Genomic DNA, 20,148 nt, shown 5'->3' with positions numbered 1-20,148 from the left:
CCCCCCCCCCAAAGTAGTATGGCAAAAGACAGTGGGGTTTTCAATGCTTTTTTTATTAAAAAAAAAACACTCATCTTGTGTCCCTTTTTCAGTGTTTGTTTTCAGATGCCCTTCAAGATTCAAACGAATCAGTTTCAACTAGGTTGAAATTAGTTTAGATTTAAACTACTGACAGTGTGCCCTGCTTTTAAGAGTAAATGTTATTGCAGGCTTCAGCACGATAAGACTTCATCCTCTGTGTTACCATAATAAGTAAAGCAATTATTTCCTGCTTTTTTGTTTAGGCTCCTGTCTATGGCATGAACCGACTTACACCTCAGCAACATATATATGCTTATCAACAACCAATGCATACACCACCACTGCAAAATACTTCTGCTTGTATGTTTTCCCAAGAAATATATGGCACACCTCTGCGTTTTGATTCTCCTGCTCCTGGACTCATTTCACCTCGTGGGGGTGATGATTATTACAACTATAGTGTTCCACAGGCAAGCACAAATCCACCATTGCCTGAACCAGGCTATTTCACAAAGCCTTCAGTCCCACCACCAGCTTTAAAGCCTGCAGAATCAAAAGTGATAGAATTTCCAAAATCTAAATTCGGACAGCCAGGAACAGCAGAAGGATCAAAAACATCTCTGTCAACACCAGCACAGTCGAGTCAGCCAACAACTTTTAAATTCAACACTAACTTCAAGTCCAACGATGGAGACTTTACTTTTCCTTCTCTTCAAGTTGCAACACAGCCTCCTAATGCAGCTTTTAACAGCAGCGAAAGCCTCCTTGATCTTCTGACATCTGATAAACCTTTACAGGACGATAGATATATTGAGCAAAAACCAGTTAACGATCAGACAAATAGTCAAAGAAATATTTTCAATTTTGGCAATAAACACACTTCAGGCATCTCTTTTCGAGAAAGCGTGGGACAAAATGCACACAAAAACCTGAGTTTCGAGAAGAGCAATATGTTTAATGTCCAAGAACCCAGCAAGCTTGGATTCATGACTTCAAATTCAGATTTGGCCAACAGAAGTCATGAAACAGAGGGAGGAAGCACTCATGGTGGAGATGAGGATGATGATGGTCCTCACTTTGATCCTGTGGTGCCACTCCCTGACAAGATTGAAGTAAAGACAGGTGAGGAAGATGAAGAAGAATTCTTCTGCAACAGAGCCAAGCTCTTTCGTTTTGATGCAGAATCTAAAGAATGGAAAGAAAGGGGTATTGGAAATGTGAAAATACTGAAGCATAAAGTATCTGGCAAGTTCCGTCTTTTAATGAGACGAGACCAAGTGCTGAAAATCTGTGCAAATCACTACATAAATACTGATATGAAATTAACTCCAAATGCTGGATCAGATAAATCGTTTGTATGGCATGCTTTAGATTATGCAGATGAGTTGCCAAAACCAGAACAGCTTGCAATTAGATTTAAAACACCTGAAGAGGCAATGCTTTTCAAAAGTAAGTTTGAGGAGTCACAGAATATTTTAAAGACCTTGGGATCAAATGTTGACACAGCAGTGACTCAGAGTAGTGGCACTGCAAGACAAACAACAGATCAAGACATCAAGGAGCCTAGCAGATCTATTTCTGGGACCCTGAACTTTAGCTTTCAGTTCCCAAAAGATGGGGTGAGCAGTGAATCTGACAGTAAAGGCAGCCTTACAGCCACATCAACTGCATCTGGCCCTACCACTTTTTCATTTGGAAAGGAAGCCCCGCAAACTTCTGGTGGGTTTGGGCAGCATCTCTTGAAGAAGGATCAGTGGGAGTGTAAAGTATGTTTAGTTCCAAATGAAGCAACTGCAAAGAATTGTGTATCATGTCGAAGTCCAAATTCAGATATGTGGGAAGCACGTGGCACCCCATTAGCTGACTCTGCAGCAAGCTTCAAAGACAGCGGTAACACTCTGCAGGACAAATTTGGGTCTGCTTTTGCTAAAAAGGAAGGTCAATGGGACTGCAGTGTCTGTTTAGTAAGAAATGAACCCACTGCCTCCAAGTGTGTTGCCTGCCAGAATCCGAACAAAACTAGTACAGTGGTATCGGGTCAACAAACTTCCACGAAACTTGGCCAAACAGTTGGTCCAAAGGCTACGCAAAATGACTTAGGAACAGCTTTTTCTAAAAAAGAAGGTCAGTGGGACTGCTCTGTATGCCTAGTTCAAAATGAAGCAAAAGATGTGAACTGTCGTTCTTGTCAGAATCCAAACTCTCAAAGTCAACCAAATTTGCCTGTACCTACTGTTCAGGCATCTGCTGCTCCCAGATTTGGTTCCCTTGCTGATGCAAGTAAGCCACAGAAAAATGGATTTGAAGGGCTTTTTTCTAAAAAGGAAGGGCAGTGGGATTGTAGTACTTGTCTTGTGAAAAAGGAAGGTTCTTCACCAGCCTGCATAGCCTGCCAAACACCAAATACATCTGGTAAGCCCACCGGTGATGCTTCATCAGCTGCTTTTGGCTTCAAAGGCAAATTATCTGAACCTGTTAGAGAACAGTTGGGAACAGGCTTTAAGTGTGACTTCTTAGAAAAGGGCTTTAAGTTTGGTCATGCTGAGCAAGGCAAGTTACCGACATTTAAATTTCAGCTTCCTTCTGATACTGAAACTAAGTCTGGAAAGGAAGGATTTAGCTTTTCAATACCAGTGCCTGCAGATGGTTTTAAATTTGGGATACAGGAGTCTAGTAAAAATACCACTAAGAAAGATGAGCCATCCAAAGATTGTACAACTGGCTTCTTAAAAAGCACTGATGAAAAAGACAAAAAGGAATTGCCTTCAGATGGCGGAATTACGTTCCAATTTCAAGAAACAGCAAACAAGGAGAAAGGTGACTTTGTTTTTGGGCAAAATAGCAGCACTTCTACTTTTGCAGAGCTTGCAAAAAGTACTCCTGCAGAAGGCTTTCAGTTTGGCAAAAAAGACCCTAACTTCAAAGGCTTTTCAGGTGCAGGTGAAAAGCTGTTTTCTTCTCAGGATGCTAAAACGGATCACAAAGCAAACACATCTGCTGACCTTGGTGAGAAGGATGATGATGTGTATAAGACCGAGGACAGCGATGATATCCATTTTGAACCTATCGTTCAGATGCCTGAAAAAGTAGAACCATTTACAGGAGAAGAAGATGAGAAAGTGTTATATTCCCAAAGAGTAAAGCTGTTCAGGTTTGATCCAGAAACAAGCCAGTGGAAAGAACGTGGGGTGGGCAACCTGAAGATTCTTAAAAACGAAGTTAACGGCAAAGTAAGAATATTAATGCGGCGTGAGCAGGTACTGAAGGTGTGTGCAAATCACTGGATAACAACAACAATGAACTTGAAACAGCTGTCTGGCTCAGACAAAGCATGGATGTGGATGGCCAATGACTTCTCTGATGGTGATGCAAAGCTGGAACATCTGGCTGCAAAATTCAAGACACCAGAGCAGGCTGAGGAGTTCAAACAGAAGTTTGAAGAATGTCAGAGGCTTCTACTAGATATACCACTGCAGACACCTCATAAACTTGTTGATACAGGTAGGACAGCTCAACTTATACAGAAAGCAGAAGAAATGAAGTGTGGCTTAAAAGATCTCAAAACATTTCTAACAGATGACAAAACTAAACTGTCAGAAGAGGAAAATGTAAACTCTATTTGCACCAGCAGTACTTCTGATCTGGTTATAAAACCACATGCTGAAAGTACAGGGCCTACCCTGGAATGGGATAACTATGACTTGCGTGAAGAAGCATTGGATGATAGTGTAAGTAGTTCTGTATATGCATCACCTCTTGCAAGTAGCCCTGTAAGGAAAAATCTGTTTAGATTTGGAGAGTCTACCACAGGTTTTAGTTTCAGCTTTAAATCTGCCTTAAGCCCCTCCAAATCTCCTGCTAAACAGAACCAGAGTAGAACATCAGTAGGCACAGATGAAGATTCTGATGTTACTCAAGAAGAAGAAAGAGATGGGCAGTACTTTGAGCCTGTGGTACCTCTGCCTGATCTTGTGGAAGTGACCAGTGGTGAGGAAAATGAGCAAGTTGTCTTCAGTCACAGAGCTAAGCTCTACAGATATGACAAAGATGTTAATCAGTGGAAGGAGAGAGGTATTGGGGATATCAAAATATTACAAAACTATGACAACAAACAAGTGCGTATAGTAATGAGAAGGGACCAGGTACTAAAACTCTGTGCCAATCATAGAATAACACCAGATATGAATATGCAACAAATGAAAGGCTCTGATAGAGCATGGGTATGGACTGCATGTGACTTTGCAGATGGGGAAAGGAAAGTAGAACTTTTAGCTGTGCGATTCAAGCTGCAAGATGTTGCCGACTCATTTAAGCAAATTTTTGATGAAGCAAAGCATGCCCAAGAGAGAGACACACTGATAACACCTCTTTCTTCTCGTGCCAATACACCGAAGGAATCTCCATGTGGTAAAAACGCTGTAGCTGTACTAGAAGAAACTACCAGAGAAAGAACTGACCTCAGTCATGGTGATGATGCTTCTGCTGCAAATGTAGAGGTTGCAGAGGTGTCAAACACTTCTGAAACACCAACAAAAGCAGTGGTTTCTCCTCCAAAGTTTGTATTTGGATCTGAATCTGTCAAGAGCATTTTCAGTAATGAAAAGTCAAAGACATTCACATTTGGAAATACTTCAGCCACTGGTTCTCTCTTTGGCTTCAGTTTTAATCCTCCAAGAAAGAGTGAAGATCATATTACAGCATCTCAGAACACAGCACAGAAAGAACTGGAAGCCTCTGAAGCACCAAAAAGCTCTAGTGCTCAGAAGCCTCTAGGCAGCAAGGTAGACAACTTGCCTACTTATACACAATATGGACCCTCCAACTTCTCATTTAAAATTCTGGAAAAAGGTGAGTGTCAATTGAACTAGTAATATATTCAACTGTGCAACTTAGTAAGCAGTCACCTCTATGCTATTTATTACTGTTTGTTGTCCTGATAATAAGTAGTTCCTTTCAGTTTTAATGCGGGTTACCTGTATCTTCACAAGTTCTCAAGAGTTTCAACTACAGGATTGAATTTTAATTCATAATTATTTTCATATGAAAATGTGATGCAGGATACAGTTTGGTTAATTAGTGAGAAGAGGGATTTCAGGTAGGAGCTGTAACTCTGAAATGGTGTACCTGAATCTCAGGTTTAAGTGCTTAAAGAAGGAGCTGTAGATTCACTTTTTGAGACTTAAATAGCTAGTTGGATTGGTATTGTATGTGCCTAAGCCTTTGCTCCAAGTGATGAAGTGTGAGAACAGCAAATGTATGCTTCAACTAAAATTTGAATTATCTCCATGATTGAACAGACAGGTATTCTAAACTGCTCTCTATATGTTTGTTTGAAGTCTTAATTACTGGCCTCTGCAAGTTCAAGTGTGTGCAATTTCAGAGGCTAACATCACCAGATGTTAGCCTCTTTCCTTAGCCTTGAAAAGAGAACATGTGATTCCATCCTTGGTTACACATTTTATGACACTGAAGAAGATATGCTTGCAGCAGTTGTGGCTGTGACATGGCCACTATAATGTGCTGAAGTGTGTTTATGAGAAGAATGGGGTTTACTAGCAGTTTAATGGTATTCTCTTTGAAGGCTTCATGTGCCACTTCCCATCAGTGCAAGACTGTTTAATCAGATGAGTTTTTAATTTACATACTAGTCTCAGAATTATCAAGACACTGTCTGTTTATTAACTAAAGTATAATAAAGTGATGTGGTGAAAGATGATAGCTGCAGGCTACTCACACAGGTTGGAGAAGCTTGTTTTGAATAAACAGCTTACATTTCCTACTGTGAAATGCAAGTACAGAATGCTTCCAGTACATAGATACATCTGTTTTACCCTTTTAAAATTCCAGGTAAACATTTATATTCAAACGATTTATTTTTTTAGGATTTAATTTTAGCCTTTTTAAATCTAATCCAATGGCCTTTTGGACAAGCACATCTTCCTTGCAACCTGATAGTAAAGGTATTTACATACTGCACTGAATGTGTGATAAAAACACTTTAGCAGGCATGGACAGTAACTCAACTGTGACAAAACAGTTGGCTCAGTGAGTTGGCTCATGTTATAATTAACATGCATGCTGAGGAAGAGTACTTAAAACTGTGTGTCTGTCTACTGTTATTTGTTCTATTGGAGAATGTCTCTAGCCCTTAGTATGTTAGTATGAGCTAGCACAATGGATGGCCCTGTTTAAGCTTTTGGCTTCTGTTTGCCTAATTTTCTGAAGGTGTCTGCCTTGCACTTTTCCATCACAGTGAACATGCACACTGGATCTCTAAAATGCCCCATTTCCTAAAGAAATTAAATTCTCCTGCTGTTTTAGAGAATACATCTCTTAGTGCCTGAGGTCTTCCATTTCAATGAAATATACTTGAAGATCTCAAGACAGGTTATCCGTCAAAGCACTTGAATGTATTTAGACTCTATTGGAAATGTTTAATTTGGTTTCCCAATTATCAATGTTAACTACTGCACTTTTTAAAAACAAGGAGTGCACAGAAATGAGACTGCCAACTTCTTAGCTGCTGCTTATGTGTATATACTTCATATTATACATGAAGTCCACCTTAGCTAGTCAGGAAACCTTTGCTGAATAACCAATTTGTTTAAATTTGGAACCTGTAACTAAAACTGTTACAGCTTATAGTTTGATTCTGTGTTATTATGAGACATTACTAACACTGCTTTGTGCAAATATACTAAATTTACACAGAACAATAGCATTCTAATTTTAAAAAGCAAATTTTTAGTCTAGTCTGCAGAAGACAGTCTTCTGATGTTAGTGTCTTACATTGTTTAAAAATGTCAAAAAGTCATTCCAAACACCATTTTCCCAGAATTGTATTTCTAGAGAAGCTATTCTTATTTAAACACTGAACTCCTGTATGTATGATTTAAAGTCAACTGTTCTGTGTTTTTAGGCATCCCTGTGCATGGAGTTTATTAACAATTCAGTTTTATTTTCATCATTCGATGTCCATAATGTGAAGTGATTACGCATTCTGTGCCAATGCATATGTGCAGGAACTTTTGCTATCTCAAATTGATTCTGTTTCTATATTGGGGGTGTGTGAGTGTAGATTGTGTGGATTTTAAAAAAAAAAAAAAAGCATCCACAAAACAAACAAAATATGTCATTCTAGTACTTCAGACTGTTCTGTGCTTTTACTTTTCTGATAACTAGGATATGATTATGTACTTAGTGATTTGTTTACAGTTGATAAGTCTTCAGCATAGCTTATTGGTGGCTTTGTTTTGAGCTCTGACTTAATAGCAAATGACTTTGAGAAGTCCTTTCTAAATTAAGTTTTTCAAGCTACCCAATGCTAATACAGTCTGAGGCTTTCTCATGGAGAACGTCTTTTGGGGAGTGGCTTCTGACTTGTGCTAAAGCAACATTCAAAAGAAATTTAACTTCGTAAGTACTTTTTGCATGGAGGTGCAGAACTACTAAGTTTTTGTCAGGTCATGAGCTTTTAATAAGTGCTTTACAAGTTTGAAGTTATGTCAATTGCATGTTACTATATCAGTTACATGCATTAAGGTTTAAACTGGTGCTTTTCTCTTATATCCAGGAGATATTCATTGATGTATGCATAAGAAAAACACCTGTTATTGTGACTAGCTAGGTATTTAGGCCTGGGTGGTCTTATTGTCAGTTGAAACAAAAGCAAAAATACAATACACCAGTAAAAACTGTTGTGCATGGTATCGTTCTTTATTTTGTTCCTTCCATAGACTAACAATGTTTTGTGTGGATTTCCCTCCCCCCCCCCACCCCCCAGTAGAAAGTTCTGTTATCAGAGATCCAACAGTCTTTTAAGAATGTTGTACATATGCATGGCTCTTTGTTTTCATGACTGCCTGTGAAGATATATTTAAGCTGTTTGCAGCATTTTTGAATAAGAAAAGTTTAACTTTCTTGTGGGGAGGGTGAGTAGAAACTGACTTAGCCGAACCAGTGAACAACTTGTTCAGTTTTAGTATTCTGAGGTCAAATACATGCTGTAATCTTGATCTTTGTTGTTGAACCCTTTTGTCACTTCAAGTGGATGTTTGGAACACTAGAATCTTAATCCAGTATTTGATAGATGAGCTTCATGGAGAACTTCACCCATGGTTCATCTGAAGTGCCTTATTAATGTGTTTCTCTTACTCAGCTACTTTGCACAAGAACTACTGCATGATAATTCTTTGGGAATGCTGTCTGTCCAGTGTGATGGACTGTATCATCTGTTGCCAGGGTCTTCTAACTAGCATTATACTGCTCAGATTAAAGAAAGTTCACACTTTTACCATGTACCTGACTGACTTTGGAAGACATGATTTGGTTTTGAAGATTTTTTTTTTAAATTATCTAATCCTAAGAAAAGCTGTTACTTATTGTAACTTTTAATGGCTGTAAGACTAAATACTCCACACTTAAACCTCTATGATGAACCTGGTGCAAACTTATTTAGTTCAATGGAGACACTTGATTAACTAGAGAATAGAACACATGCCAATATGTAGGATACCTGCATATCTTTGTAACATGGTACTAGATGTACTCCTAATTCTTAAATCAGATAGGGTTAGTGAGTTTTTTGCATAAGATTCTGAGAATATATATGTAAACATCTGTAGCCTCCTGTCATGATATGAACTTAGAAATTTGCTGTTCAGGAATTTTATCTTACATTTACTTTATGCAGGCTCTGAAGAGCTATTGAGATATAAAAAAAAAAAGTGAGCAAACAGAATTAATCTGCAAGACTGTATGTTCTGGTAACGGGTTTGACCTATGCTCTGGTATGTAAATGCCTGAAATCATTAACTCATCATCAAAGGGAGAGTCAACAGGAGCAGAGTTTGGGAAGGGAACATTTTGGAAAAAAAACTTAAACTGAACTAGTACTTTGGATTTTGCTTTTACTCTACTATTCTTTTTATTGCACTTCATCTACTGGAAGATACTAGTGCGAAAGCTACTTTTGTAAAGATGTATTTTAGTGTGTCAGACGAGGGCGTGTCTATAAATATTGCACTTATGTTCTTGTCTCCTCTTTCAGTGATGAATATCAATTTGCATGATCAGGAAAACTGGTGTTCCTCAGGAACCGATTTAGTAATCTGATTCCTAGCTGAAGATTCAGGTTCCCACTGACTACACTGTGCCACAGACATCAAATATTTTCTGCTGAAAAGAACAGTGAGCTTTTGAGAGCAGCCTTCAAATTCTGCTGACTCAAACATGCAGAACATTAACAAATAGGTTGACTTACTAAAGCAATCAAATTTTTCTTAGAAACAGCTGATGTGTGGATATTGGTGTGTTTATGGGGTAGTTCTTATAAATAGGTAACAAATTTGTTTCTCACTCCTTTACCTTCCAACTTTCCCTCTCAAAACAACACTAAAACCCAAACAAGCAAAACCCTAAACAAACAGTACATGATGCTTAAACTGGTATATCCTCCCTCTGCTTCCATTCTTGGAAACAAAGATTTGAGTTTATTACAAAGCTGTTTCCTTGTTCTTAGAGCCATATGTTTTTCTGCAATAGGCTCTAGGCTGTGCTTTCAGCTTTAACCTTTGGTTATGCACTGTTTTTTCAATACAAGTGGAATGGGCAACAATGTTGAAGGAGAGAGGAGAAAAAGCTATATAATAAAATTCATAGCGGTATTTGTCCTTGCTGGAAAAGCTAGTTAAATAGACTGAAAGCAATATTTTCTTGTTGTTCAACAGGGTGGAACTATAAATGACTTTGCTTTTGTAACAAAAGTTTCAGCAACAGCTATTATGGTACATTGAGATTAGCTAATTAAAAGCTCATATTTCCCATAGGTAATCTGAAATGTCTATTCAGTTGCTGTTTAATATTTTCTAGAACTTAAAGCATTTTTAAACAATGCAATAGGACATGTTGCTGTAGACAACTTCACTTTTTTTTCAGACCTGAACTTTGCCCCTCTACCTCTAGATAACACCTATATCCCTTTTCTATGTAGTTATATTTTGTTTGACATAAGGACTTAGTTAAATAATCCTTGTAACGATATAAAGACGCAGTTTTTTTTTCTGTTCTGATACTTAAATTCTGAAGTCAATTGGAATGATGTAGTTGGGCATGCAGGTTAGAATTTTTTAACAGGATACTCTGTCCTAGCATCCTGTATCTTTGATTTTTGTTTCCTGTGGATCAACAGAAAATATGTAGGATCCAAATGTATTTTTGACTGCCTTAGAATTAATTCAGTTCTGTAATAATGACACCGTGATATTATTATAATTCCCTGTTCTGAAATTATTGTTTTAATGGTTTGCTCAATTTCTGTAAAAAGCTGAGAAGACGACAGTGTCAGAAGATGATCTGCCATCTGATGAGGTTATAATAGTTTATGAGTTAACACCTACCCCTGAACAGAGAGCTCTTGCTGGCTTTCTCAAGCTACCTTCAACATTCTTCTGTTACAAGAATAAGCCTGGATACGTGAGTGATGAGGATGATGGTAAGGAGTTCCAAAGTTGATCTTTGTGTTGTCTTTTTGTGGGGAAAGGGTGCAATACACTGCACTGGTGCAGCTGCACCTCGGGCACTGTGCAGTTTTAGGTGACTCAATGTAAGAAGGACATCAGACTGTTAGAGTGTGTTCAGTGGAGGGTGACCGAGATGGTGAAAGGCTTTGAGGGCCGGGATTACGAGGAGCTTGCTGAGGTCACTTGGTTTGTTCAGGCTGAGGGGTGGCCTCACAGCAGCCTGCAACTCCCTCAAAGGGGGGCAGCAGAGGTGGGGTGTTGATCTCCTCTCTGTGGTGACTAGTGATAGGACATGAGGAAACTGAATGAAGCTGCATCAGGAAAAGTTCAGATTGGACGTAAGAAAAAGTTTCTTCACTGGGAGAGTGGTTGGTCACTGGAACAGGCTCCCCAGTGCAGTGGTCACAGCACCAAGCGTGTCAGTGTTCAAGGACCATCTGGATGATGCTCTTAGTCATATGGGTTAGTTTTAGATAATCCTGCAAGGAGTGGGGAGTTGGACTGGATGATCCTTATGGGTCCTTTCCAACTTGAGATACTCTGTAATTCTATGTATACTACCAGAACCATTATAGACACTTGAATATTTTTGTTTGAACTGGTAGGAAATAATCCTGTCATCTTCCTTATGGCCAAAAATGTACACTCAGGTCTTCAAGACAAAATAGTACAAGAGAGGCCCAAGAATGGGTAAAGTGAATTTGTACTGGTGTCTTATGGGGGTTGACACTCACATTACCAATGCAATTTAGTTAGGTAAGAGTAAGTAATTGGATATTAGAGCCTAGTCTCATTTGAGCAAGAGGCTTGCTTTTGTAACTATTTTTAGAGACAAATACAATGTAGTCTTTACCAAAAAGGAACAGGCCCAGGTTCTCTAAGTGCTAATGTCTTATAGTTCTTGTAAAGCAAGTTCCTAGTACTAAAATGGGACATATTTTGTATCTTATTGCACGCAACTAAATTACTCTTAATTTATTCAGCAACAGATATATTAAATGTAAGTTCTGAAGCACTCTAGTCAACAAAATGGAAGACAAGCCTCCTTTCACAAATATCTGAGCTTGCTAGTTCTTTTATAAAAGATCTGCAGTCTTCCTTCCCAGTTCTGTTTAGTGGTACTCTTAATAAAATCACACAAGTAATATGTTTTCTGAAAACAAAACCTGGGCAATGCATCTGTAACAATCTAGGCTGAGAAAAGTGTCGGTAGCACGCTGAAGCACATGTGTGCAAAACAAGAAGTGAAAGCTTGTTGGCTGACCTATGGAGCTCTTAAAACATAAGCAAAAATTATACATGCTTGCTAGGCTTGTGTGTTGGAACAGCTTAGCTGACTTCTTTGTACTTTGAGAATGCCCGAGAACTTACTCTTGTTTCCTGTATTTAAGATGAAGACTATGAAACAGCTGTTAAGAAACTTAATGGAAAACTGTATCCCAGTGATTCAAAAGAGAAAAAGAAAGTGCAAGATCCTGTAAATGGTATGTCTTAAAACACAGTATTTAAAGTTACTAAAACATAAACACTAAAACTGAAGGACACATGGACACTGAGATTTATTATGTTTCCTGAGATAGTTTTTAGAGGCACTGATGCTAGGAGCAGAAAAGCTCCATCTCAAAATAGAGCTTTAAGTTCAGTATGTTGAACTGTTAGTTAGCAGTAAAGTGGTACCTGGATGAGAAATGTACATTTCAGGTTGTCTCTAAACAAGAACATCAAAGTGTCTTCCTACCTTAGGCCCCTTCTGAATATGAAGAATTCAGCTTGTGGTACTGTACAAAAGTTGTCTACACCTGTGAATATTTACTACTTCTGCAGATACTCAATTTAAGTTCAGCTTATGAGTTACTATTGTTCAATTAAAAAAAGGTGCTTGGTCTTTACACTAAAAATACTGGTGTGGAAGATTGAATTTGTTGCTTATGTTTATGTTTACTTGGGCTGTGCCTCAGACTTCAGCACTGCAGAACTAAGAATCTGAGAAGATAACTTCTGGAAGTGAAGTTTGGGGGGGTTTTGAGGATATGTGCTAGAAGGAGGTAGTATGTATTTGAGCCATCTGAAACATGAGTAAATGTTGAAGGAAGCTATTAGTAATGTCAGCTGTGATGTTGAACTCTTCATCATTGCATGGAAGTTCCTTGATAGCAACAGAAGACCAAGTATGATGAATTTACAGTTCTAGTCACTGTAAGTGGAGTTAAGTTAGTTTTCACTTCCAGTGGTTAAACAGTAATACTATTTGAAAAACTCTTGCAGTTTTACTTCAAGTTGCTCTGGCTATCATGAAGTTATTTTATAATGTAGGTGTCAAAAATTGCTTCAGTATTTAGCTGCCTTCCAAGCTCTTTTCCACTAACTTTTATTCTTTGCAGTAGACATCACAGGAAAAAGTGAATTCAACAATGAAGGAGAATGTGCTACTACTTGGGGAGAGAAATCAACTCCTGAGGAGAATGCTAAAGCAGAAACTCTTCAGGTTCCTCCTACATCTGTCTGTGGTGTCAGCAGTGATACTGAGGATGACAGTCCAGAAGATTTTCAGACAGAAGTTAAAAGTCAAGAAATGAAAGTAAAAACTAAATCTTTACTAAACTTATACAATTATTTCATGTACATGTGAGACTTTACGTACTTTTCACCTTGTGAGAACTAGAACATACAGTGGGGAAAAACTGTGACTGTTTTCTGGCTGTGCCTCAAGTCTCTGCCAACACTAAACCAGAAGCTTAGATCTTAAGTTCTTTGGGAAGAGAAAGGAGGTACAGCTATTCTCATAAACCAGTTTGGCTAGTAAAATCACTCCTAATGTCTCTCTATAAGGACTAATTAATTTCAGGATGTAATAGTATTTTTTTGAAAGCGTAGTACTTCAAAGTTACTGTAGTCTCTTGCCAAGTTAATATCCTTGTATGTTAAATATATTGAAAAATGCCAGAAAGCTTACAACAACAAGTTTTCCTGGTGTGTTTTTTTTTTTTCTAAAATGTCTGTTCATAGTCTCCTGAGGAGATGGTTTGAATACTAGGTTTTTCTAGTTTATTTGCTTATCACTTTACCTTTTTATTAATCTCAGGAGAATGAGATTATGAGCTCAACTGGCTTAGTCTCTACCAGTCAGGAAGAAGTACCTACTCCATCAACCAGTAAGGTGACAGTATTTGTTCAGTCAGCTGCCAACAATGAAGAACCAGATTCCACCACTGAAACTGTGCATGTATCACAGACTTTATCAGGAGCTGATGACAAACCTGTAGACTTGTCAACTAAAAAAAGTGTTGACTCTGAAGAGTCTGAATCACAAGGTAAGGTCAGAGGTATGTTCTGTTTTTTGTAGGAACCTAAGTGCTTTTCTGTAGATTAGTTTATCTAACGTAGCTGCTGCCTTGGAAAGAAGTAGTACCAATACTGAATTAGAACTAGCATAAATACCAATCTAGTAAAAACGTGACTGGGGGTTAAAATAATTATATACATCAAATTCTGGTGTATTCAAATGGCACTACTATGGAGCAATGCTAGTGTTTGTGGTGTATCTTTCAATGAAAATACATCATATATTTTACTGTTAAATACAGTATGAATGCTTACTAGAGCTCTGTGGAACTGCATGGAAGTAGCATGCTGACACTATTTCACACAGTCTTGAGCCCTTTTTTAAAATCATAATAAATTGAGTGTTGTGCAGATTTGAAATTTGTTGGATGGTAGAAATACTGTAGAGACTTCTTCAGTTTATTCTTGTGACTACATAACACTAAACACACTTTCTTTAAGGCAGAGAAAAACCTTTGACTTTTCCCTCTTATTTGATAGAAAACAGAATCATCTCATTTGGTTTCGGCAATACTGCAGGCTTGTCATTTGCAGATCTGGCTTCCAAAAACTCTGGAGACTTTGCTTTTGGCTCAAAAGGTGAGTTAAGCTAGTCTCTGAGACAGACACTCAGCTGAGCTTCTGCTTCATACAATACACCTTTTTGTGCACCAAATTTCTACTGATTGCTCGATTAACAGCAGGTTTTTGCAAGTGCTTTTCAGGAAGAAAAAAACTATACAGAGTTTGAAGTGTAACTCTCTTATTTACAGATAAAAACTTCAAATGGGCGAATACAGGAGCAGCTGTGTTTGGAGAGACGGCCCGTAAAGCAGATGAAGATGAAGGTGGTAGTGATGATGAGGTGGTACATAGTGATGATATCCACTTTGAGCCAATTGTGTCCTTACCAGAGGTAAGGTGACTTCTGGAATATAAACCAACATTAGGATAAGGAGGTCTTCTAACACAAAGTTTTTAAAAAATGCTTTGCTTAACTACCGTTGTGTGCTTTGTTCTGTAGTTCTTGCGCTGCCTATGTAGCAACACCTGCTGTTTTAAATCCTAGTACAGCATAGTGCTGGGAAAGTGGTGCATCAGTTAAGATCTTCGATGCTTATACCTTGACTGAGTGTTGATCAGTGTGCAAATTTATACACAAAACTTGTAAAAGCTAAAACTGATTCATTGTAGCAGAGTTGAAAACCAGTGGGGAACTGAATACACCTGTGGCTTTGTATCAGTGACTTGTAGATTCAGGTCTGTGAAAGCCATGGCAACTGAAATTTGTACTCTAAGCTAGGCAAGAAATTCTAGAGTCACTAAGCAATAAAGATGTAGTGCAGCTAACCACACATGAAGGCTAAGGGGAACTAACTTAGTGCTTTTCAGGAAGTAGGAGAGCCTTCAAACTGTTGGTAGCCTTGTAACATAGTGAGGCTTCACAAAGTTGTTCATGTCTTGATTTGGTATTTAGCTGTAGTGTGCCTAACAACCATTTCAGATTTTTCTGATGTTGTAATCACATTGTCTGGCTTTCCTATAAATAATAATTATACTAATCTATAATTCAATTATATTAAGCAAGACAGAGCACAAATAAACAATTTGCAGTGTCCTTTAATTTGAACAGCAAATTTGATTTAGTTTGTAACATGCCTTCAACCACTTTCTGCAAAATTTTCTATACCTTTACTCATCTGTGTCTCTCATATTATGACTTTATGATTTTTTTTTTCTGCCCTTAATTGCTGCTTCTCTTCAGTCTTATTTCTCCCTCCACAAGTAGTTGTTTGTCATGTATTGCTCCAGTTCTCTTCAGTGTTCCTTATCTTTGAAAGATACATTAACTAAAGGAGGTTAGAGGCCAGTAATATGCATACATAAAGTGAGGAGGAGACACAGCTGCCAGGCCTCAGTTTGTTTTACTCAGTGTTTATGCTCCGTTGGGGGTTTATGCTGTTCAAGTGCAAATATCAAGTTATTTATCAAGGTTCAAAAGGTAATGCCTGGAATGGTAATAGTACTGTATCTTCACTTTTCATTGTGTACATCATTTAGCAAACCTGAAACTTTTCCTAGGAAACTTGCCAGAACACTTGATGGTGGGTTTTTTTAAGAAAAAAAGCCAACAAACCACACACACTCCCCACACCCCCCCAAACCCAAAGAAAAAGCCCATTCCCAAAGCAAAAACCAGCAAACACCCACCAAAACCATATGTGGCACGGTACAGTAGCATTGCTGTGCTGTAATTAATCTCACACAGTGGAATTTCTCAGGCTCTTAAATTCTAAAAGGCTAAATGTTTTACTCTTTTTTTGGTGTGTGATGAATATGGTGGTGGAGAAAGTAACACATGCAATAATTTTCTATTGTAATATGTCACAATCATCGTAAGTGTATGTAATAGTAGTATTTAATATTGGTGGCAGCAGCTCTCTGGGAAATCACAGGTATATTGCTTTTTTTTTAGGTGGAGGTAAAATCTGGAGAGGAAGATGAAGAAATTCTCTTCAAAGAGAGGGCAAAACTTTACAGATGGGACAGGGATGCTACTCAGTGGAAGGAGCGTGGTGTTGGAGAAATAAAGATCCTCTTCCATACACAGAAGAAATACTATAGAGTCCTAATGAGAAGAGACCAAGTTCTTAAAGTCTGTGCAAACCATGTCATCACCAAAGAAATGAATTTAGTGTCCTCTGATACATCAAACAATGCTTTAATTTGGACAGCCACAGATTATGCTGGTGAGTTTTTCAGGTGGTTTTGAGGTGGTTTTTTAGGTGGTAGTTTCTGTGGCTTTGTTTTTCCCTGGAGATTATCATAGATAAAAGCAATTTTTTCTGACTGTACTGAATAGAACTAAAGAAACCTCTTCTCGGATTTATTTTCAGATGGTGAAGTAAAAGTAGAACAACTTGCAGTCAGATTTAAAAGCCAAGAAATGGCTAATTCTTTCAAGAGGAGGTTTGAAGAATGCCAGCAGAGCTTGTCAGAACTGCAGAAGGGACACTTATCTCTGGCAGCGGGACTGTCAAAGGACACCAACCCCGTCGTATATTTTGAAGTTTCTGCTGATGATGAACCTTTAGGACACATAACCATGGAGCTGTTTTCAAATATTGTCCCTCGAACTGCTGAAAATTTCAGGGCCTTGTGCACAGGAGAGAAAGGATTTGGCTTCAAGAACTCCAGCTTTCACAGAATAGTCACTGACTTTGTGTGTCAGGTAAGCATAACAGGAAGCTTCTTCATTGAGAGTGAGAGATGCATCTTGACTAATAATGGCACTTCAGAAAATCACTTATACAGGATAGCACATTCTTGTTGGTCACATGGATTCAGTGTGCCAAGATGCTCTCATCTGCCCTTTCCCTACAAGGAGATGAGAAATGGTGCAAGCAGTACGTGCTACCCTAAACCCAATAATTTTACCTGTGTCTACCAGCTGCCTGATGCTTTAGTGTTACCTTGTGCTGCCATGTTAGTGTGGAAGGAAAAAAAAAGGAGATGGAGGTTTCTTCTTACAGTGGGCAAGGGGCCTGCTGCTAAATAGGAACACTAAGGAAAATAGGGGTTCCCAAAACTAGTTCAGCCTTTTCTCTCTACAAAAGCAAACTTCTGTATGCTCACCGGCTAAGAGCACTTACTTTCCAGGCTTCTCTTACATTTTAAAAAGTGTGCTTTGTATTTCAGATAACGCACTTTAAAACTGATATTCCAAGTGTTTTAAATGCTAGAGTTTCCATCTAAAATATGTCGTCTTAAAATACTCAAATTTTTCCCCAAGAGTATCAGCCTGCAGTGCATCTGAACCCCCATGTAGACAGTGTTGGTTTTAAACCTCTGTGCATTCAGTAGTGCTAAGTTCTTCGTAAATGCTGAAGGCTTTGGACATTGATTATAGCTCAGACCTTTCCTAAAACTCTCAATAATTCAGTGAGTTTTAGTGACTTGTAACTGGCAGAATGAACCAACTTCCTTACGCACTACACTGAAGTTCCTGCGTGTCACTACATCCCTCGAGCAAGGGCATGACCTGCAAACTCAGACAGTGATGTGTGAATGGCTTGAATTAAAAAATGTATCCAGTCTCCTGATTGGGTATCACCTGTGTCTGAAGTATGCCCTTTATGGCTCTTTTGTTAAAACTTTGTGCCTTTCTGATAAGGAAAGTAGCGTTGCTGGTTTAGGGTTTAAGCTTGTTTCAGTGTATTCTACATCCTCTAAGGAGCAGACTCTTCTAAAACAGTTAACTGCACCATGCACACCCTGATGAAAAGTGAGGTTTTATCACATTAAATTAGTATATCCTAAGTTTGCTCAGTTTGCCTAAACTTTCTCCAGGTACAATGAGAAGATTTTAATGAGAATTAAGGCTTTCCTTCAAAGATATGGTAACCTGTCAGATAATCAGGAGCCAGAAGCTTGCTGCCTTGCAGAAAGACAAAAGACATTGCTCACTAGCAGTAGCTGCTCTCCTGAACAAGCAGTAATGTGGCAAAAACTGCTGCCTGCACAGAAGCAAGACATTACTGTTCACTGGTACCTTAACCTTTTTCATGTGAGAATTCCATGCTTGCAGGGGCTAAGCAAGGACAGGCCTTCAGCAGGTCCCAGCTGTCAGGGCCAACTGATGCAGGAAGCAGGCAGTGGAAAACATGGGCCTAGAGGAGTGGTCACTGTGTGGAACAGGAAGATAAAATACTGTGTTCAGAATAAACAAGGAATAACCTTTCCATTACTGTTTCCATTACTGTGAACAAAGCTGCTGAATCTGGGAACCCTTATGTCTTAAGTAAATACAGTACTTCTGACGACCAAGTTACCACAAAGCCAAGTCTTTACTGTTGAAAGGGAATAGAGTTGTGCTGTTGGTTTGTTTTGGCACTTGTAAGTTAATCCTCTGCCTTTTTTTTTTTTTAAAAGGGAGGTGATATAACTAACCATGATGGAACAGGTGGACGGTCAATTTATGGAGCAGCATTTGAAGATGAGAATTTTGAAGTGAAACACACTGGTCCTGGACTCTTGTCAATGGCAAATAAGGGCAGGGATACGAATAATTCTCAGTTCTTCATAACACTTAAAAAAGCAGAACACTTGGACTTCAAGCATGTGGTATTTGGGTTTGTGAAAGACGGAATGGATGTTGTGAAAAAGATTGAATCCTTTGGTTCTCCTAAAGGGCTAGTAAATGGAAGAATTGTCATTACAGACTGTGGGCAAATATAGAATTATTGCTTTGAGTATACAGATGTTCTAGCAGAATAAATTGGTATTTAGATGTTACTGACTAATTATTTCAACTCATTAAAATGGACACTTCTGATGTATAAATGTAAAATTACAGCCTCTAGTTGCGTTTTTTATGTGTTCTAATTGATTTTTTTGCATGTTAAATAAAAAGTTCAGACACTGGCATATTTCAGGTGTATTTGTGTTATCCTGACATATTTGTATTAAATGTCAAATTTTAAAAATTAAATCTTAGTCTTGTTAAAATAAATGTCTTGTCTTCACTTTGATTTGTTTAAAAAAAGAACAGCTTGAATAATTGATAACTTGAATAATTCCTGCTCTCCTAAATCTTTATTTTGAATGTGCAAATTGTGGGTCACCAAAGGCCTTTGAAATTCGGGGCTTACTCTGCACTTCTGTGCAGAAAGCAGGTAGGTAGTGGTTTGTGCTGTTTTATTGCACTGCAATATTTGAAAGCTAGAGCATAGCTCCAAAACATTTTGGTATTTTGCTAGGGAAGTGTAACCAACTTCTGTGTATGTAGAGTATTTCTAACTGACTTAGTGAAAAACGTCTACTTAACACTGCTCTTTCCCCTGAAACGCTGTAGTACAACCCCCTACTACTGCTCTGACCAGCTTGTCTCATCTATTTTGTCTGTCCCAGGAAAGGGAGCTGATTCACTGACTTCACTGCAGAACTGAGTAACTGTATTTTACATGTCAGGATCGGTTTTAGCTTTTAAAATTTTCTCTCAATAGTGACTATGCGTGAATAAATGTGGGATTTTTAAAAAACTTCGCTACAGCAAATGCTGGCATTATCAAGGGTTTTCTTCAAGGTAACCATACTTTGTCATCGTGGTGGGTTGTATTCAGTTTTAAGCTGTGTTTTTAATTTTTTTTTTTTTTTAAGGCTATAGTAGGAGCACAGACTGTAAAACAGGGAGGGCAGCAGCCGCCGCTGTCGGTGTGGCGGTGGGCAGCCTCTGCCCGCCTCCTGGCGCGGCCGGGCTGAGGGCGCTCCCCGGCCCCGCTCCCGG

The 20,148-nt window shown here is 38.5% G+C and overlaps 1 protein-coding gene across 3 annotated transcripts in view; it reads left to right on the top strand.

The window, feature by feature from the left end:
- Window positions 1-19,374, top strand: part of RGPD4 (RANBP2-like and GRIP domain containing 4) — a 30,804-nt gene extending 11,430 nt beyond the window's left edge. Inside the window, exons 19-28 of one of the 3 annotated variants that reach the window (XM_026868325.1) lie at window positions 285-4,863; window positions 10,340-10,513; window positions 11,933-12,025; window positions 12,923-13,119; window positions 13,624-13,852; window positions 14,364-14,462; window positions 14,636-14,778; window positions 16,339-16,612; window positions 16,760-17,094; window positions 18,795-19,374. In XM_026868325.1, coding sequence (XP_026724126.1) covers window positions 285-4,863; window positions 10,340-10,513; window positions 11,933-12,025; window positions 12,923-13,119; window positions 13,624-13,852; window positions 14,364-14,462; window positions 14,636-14,778; window positions 16,339-16,612; window positions 16,760-17,094; window positions 18,795-19,100 — 6,429 coding nt within the window. In that variant the 3' untranslated portion in view covers window positions 19,101-19,374. Of the gene's footprint in view, window positions 1-284; window positions 4,870-10,339; window positions 10,514-11,932; window positions 12,026-12,922; window positions 13,120-13,623; window positions 13,853-14,363; window positions 14,463-14,635; window positions 14,779-16,338; window positions 16,613-16,759; window positions 17,095-18,794 lie in introns of all 3 variants that reach the window. The other 2 variants (XM_026868333.1, XM_026868318.1) reach the window with 2 other exon arrangements.
- The last annotated feature ends 774 nt before the right edge of the window (window positions 19,375-20,148 follow it).

This window comes from Athene cunicularia (assembly GCF_003259725.1).
Source record: "Athene cunicularia isolate RWA chromosome 1 unlocalized genomic scaffold, athCun1 chr1_part1, whole genome shotgun sequence".
In the NCBI taxonomy this organism is placed as follows: domain Eukaryota; kingdom Metazoa; phylum Chordata; class Aves; order Strigiformes; family Strigidae; genus Athene; species Athene cunicularia.
Note: the sequence above shows the minus strand (reverse complement) of the source record. Positions and strands in the feature narration are given on the sequence as shown.